The sequence below is a fragment of the Somniosus microcephalus genome, unplaced genomic scaffold (genome assembly GCF_052327205.1).
Source record: "Somniosus microcephalus isolate GS21.2 unplaced genomic scaffold, FLI_Smic_1.0 scaffold1398, whole genome shotgun sequence".
NCBI lineage: Eukaryota > Metazoa > Chordata > Chondrichthyes > Squaliformes > Somniosidae > Somniosus > Somniosus microcephalus.
In genome coordinates, this window is record NW_028226585.1 from 19,235 (window position 1) to 22,970 (window position 3,736).

At 42.4% G+C, this 3,736-nt stretch overlaps 1 protein-coding gene across 1 annotated transcript; it reads right to left on the bottom strand.

Annotated features, from left to right (window-relative positions):
* Window positions 1-234: 234 nt before the first annotated feature.
* On the bottom strand, window positions 235-3,245 carry LOC147080597 (ferritin heavy chain, oocyte isoform-like). The gene is made up of 4 exons (XM_085981150.1): window positions 3,109-3,245; window positions 2,240-2,386; window positions 1,362-1,487; window positions 235-526 (listed from the first exon to the last, which is right to left on the bottom strand). The coding sequence occupies exons 1-4, from the start codon at window positions 3,208-3,210 to the stop codon at window positions 380-382; spliced, it is 522 nt and encodes a 173-aa protein (XP_085837276.1). The 5' UTR covers window positions 3,211-3,245; the 3' UTR covers window positions 235-379.
* Window positions 3,246-3,736: the final 491 nt, after the last annotated feature.

Genomic DNA, 3,736 nt, shown 5'->3' on the forward strand with positions numbered 1-3,736 from the left:
CCACAGCTTAATGACTGTTTGCTGGCAGATGTTATAAAAAACCCTTTTCAGCAGGAACTGTTACCGAGAGCTCAGAAAACCATTAGAATCCTCTCCAGTGATGATTTGAAGATGTGGGCACAGCCATCCTGGGAGTGACTTCTGTATTTTTAACTTGGATCATATTACACAGCTGTGTATTGTGCAGTGGGATCTTAACCAGATCAGCTATTTAATTAAACAAAGACAAACCAGTTCAATGATGAATAACCTTTATTTCCATGTACTGTGACAGTTAGATGAGAAAACTGGGAAATAATGACAACCAAAGTATTCACCACCAGAAGTTGGTCACACTTCATTTGCAACCTGTATAGAACTAATGGTTCAAGAATCCCATTCAACTCAGGCTGTGCTTGTCAAACAGGTACTCTCCCATGCCATTCTCAGGGGCTCCCAGTCTCATCAAGTTGGTGATGTGATCTCCAAGCTTCTTGATCATCTTCACTTGCTCATCCAAGTAGTGGGTCTCCAGGAAGTCACACAACTGAAAGTGAAAAACAAAGCACAATTAGCTCAGAGGAGACATCATCAAAGGCCTTCTGAGCTTCACCGCCCATGGAGATGGTCCTTTATCTTCTACTGGATGGGGTAACTGGTACAAGTGCTGCAGAGAAATAGGTGGATTGGACATCAGATTAGATTTACTCCAGGAGTAATGCATTTACCAATTTAAAATTGGAAAGCAGAACCCCCTTCAGTTACAACTTATCCTTTGGTGTCCCAATTTCAATCTGCTTTATGCACTGGCCTCATCTCAGGTGAGATCCTGATGTTGAAGTCTTTTGTGAAAGATCATCAGAAACCTATTGGGCATGGAGATATTGCTAAAGATCAGTGATCAGATTAAGCTCCCCAGATAGCCTTCAACTCACCCAAAACATGGCAAGTGTCAGCCATGGCTTACTGGTACCACTGCCAGTCAGAAGGCCCTGGGTTGTCCCATTTCAGAGAATTGAGTGAAAACCAACACTTCACTGCAGTACTGAGGGAGAGCTGCAATGTCAGAGGTATTGTCTTTTGGATAAAACAGTACACAAGGTCTTGTCTGCCCACATGGTACTATTTCAAAGAAAAAAAACTGGAATGTCAGTGTCCTGGCCAATATTTATCACTAACCAACTTAATAAAACAGACTATCTGGTGATTTCTCTCATTTCTGCAGCAGGATCTTGGTGTGCAGATTGACTGCCATGTTGCAAACATTACAATAATGACACTTCAAGAAGTACTGAATTGGCTGTAGTGTTTTTGGACACCGACGACAAGGAAGGCACTGTAGATATGCAAATCTTTCTTTAAATGAGACATTAGGAACTTACATGAGGGTCAGTGTTCCCAGTGGAGAGTTGGTGTAGATCCAACAGACTCTGGTTGACATCCTTCTCCAGCTGCAGAGCTCTCTGCATCACCACTAGGCCATTGCTCCACTCATCCTGCTCTGGTTTCTGAGAGTTTGTAGGGGTGGGGTATAGAGTAACATTGGAAGAAATTAGTTAACAGACTTGAACATTTCAGGAGTTAGTCAGATCACAACTCAATGTCATTCTTGATATTCTAAGCCAGGATTTTAACCAGACAGTTCATCAAGAATTCTCTTTGGAATGAGTTATTTGACTTGAAATCACAGCACTATAGGCTCTAAAGTGAGATCACCTAAAATGGAGCACAATATTCCAAATGAGGTCTATCTAGCAGTAACACTTCCTTGCTTTCTATTCTATGCCAGAACATGAAGCCCACCTTTCAATCAGCCTTTTGTCTCTGCAAGCTAGCTTCTAAATGACATCTGTACTGGGACACACCCCAAATCCCTACACTCTTACATCTGATGTGAACATCAACCACTTCCTTCCAGTCAACCCCCTAGCCAGTCTCCAATTTTGCCCTGGAGCTCACTATAGACCCTAGCTCAGCAGATCACTATTTGCACATTTAGATCATATGCACTAGTCACCATCCAGTGGTCTATTTTATACCAACTGCCTCCTACTCCACCCAGTTTTATTGGGGTCACAAGGTTGCTTCTAATGCACTTCCAATTTCTGCCAGCAATCTCCTGCCTTCTGAAAATCCATGCATACAACAATCATTGAGCCTCCTCTTGGAACAACTTCCATGACTCAGATAATCTAGTATGAGGTAACTAGCCTACTTTTCACAAAACCATGGCAATTCTTCAAAGTTTGCTGAATCTAACCTTGACATCCTCCAGGACAACACGCCCCCCACGCATATTCTGGAATTTCAGCAGTTTCTCAGCATGCTCACGTTCCTCATGTGACTGCTCCTTGAAGAACTCGGCAAAGTGACGCAGGGCAACATCATCCCGGTCAAAGTAATACGACTGCAGGTAGAGAGAAAAATGGAAAAGAGACAATTGAAATCTAGATCTGATCCATGGCCAACTCAAATGGTAGCAACACCAATACTTTCCAAATCCTTTTTGAATATGTTGGAAGCTCCTCATTGAAGTAGCTCAACAGAATAGGAGGTTATGTTACTAGAAAATATTAGCGAGCTTTAATGCTTTTTGGAATAAAGCTCTCAACTACACTTGGTCAAAATATCTGTGGTATCTTCTTTTGTTCCCAGATGAAAGTCTAAAAGCAGAGAAGGAAAAGAGCCAAATCTTTAAAATTAAATAGTTTAACACCATCCTCAGGTGAGAAAGACTAACAGGATTCACTCAATTAGAGGGGGATAAAAACTGGCCAGAACCAGCCAATGTTTCACTAACTAGTCACCCAATTCAATCTAATTGTTGCCATCCAAGTTGGAAGTTGACTAGTTTTAGTGAATCTTCAAGATGAACCCTCCATTACAAACTTGATGAAACCCTGGAGTTAGTTTCAAATATAAACACATCAGAATAGGACAGAGCTATTACAGAGCAGGAAAGAGTCCTTCTGCAAGATCACTGTCTTAAGAGCATTCACTGGATTAAGACTGGGGAGGGCTATAGAGAGACCCTCGAAAGCCCATTCATTGACCTAGAGAAATTCTACCTGCTTAGAATAAAATAACAGCCTTAATTTTGAAATAGGACCCCAAAAATACAAAACTCACCATGGAGAGATAAACATAGGAGGAATAGAGCTCCATGTTGATCTGCTTGTTGACAGCATCCTCACAGTCCTTGTGATAGTTCTGACGCACTTGGGAGGCCATCTTAACTCTTCCTGTTGCAAAGCACTGAGCTCAAACTCCACTGTAGTAACAACCTAACCTCTACCCTCACAAGCTCCTGCATTTCAACAGGGTCTGGCATGATCAATGATGATTGACAATCCCTGTGAGCCAGTCAGGATCTTCCATCAATCCAGGCACCAATTAACAAAGGAGAGGGGGCGGTGTGTGATACCCAGAGCCAATCAGAGCTTTGGAATACAGAGGTTTGGATGATTATTCTGTGATGTCATTGCTGTTGGTTTCTTTGACTTTCCTCAAACTGAATTTGAAAGCGTCTCTGTTCTCAGAATCAGAGTTTCACAACATATCTCAAAGAGCTCGATGAAATTCCACCCTACAGATGGTGTCGAGCACAGCCGGCTCTAAGTTAACCCGTCTCTCGGAGAATTGATGGGCATCTCGGTGGCTCCAGAATGAGTCCGTGATACCAAGGTTCACAATGTTGACCACAATAGATTGAAAGAGACTGACCTACACCAGTCAGTCTGCAGTGGATCTGCAAAGC

What these genes read in the sequence shown, in the direction of transcription:
- LOC147080597 (XM_085981150.1), bottom strand. Translation starts at nt 3,210, where the DNA reads ATGGCCTCCCAAGTGCGTCAGAACTATCACAAGGACTGTGAGGATGCT. An exon ending in CCTATGTTTATCTCTCCATG is followed by an intron (nt 2,387 to 3,108) that starts GTGAGTTTTGTA and finishes CTCTACCTGCAG; the next exon opens with TCGTATTACTTTGACCGGGA. An exon ending in TTGTCCTGGAGGATGTCAAG is followed by an intron (nt 1,488 to 2,239) that starts GTTAGATTCAGC and finishes ACAAACTCTCAG; the next exon opens with AAACCAGAGCAGGATGAGTG.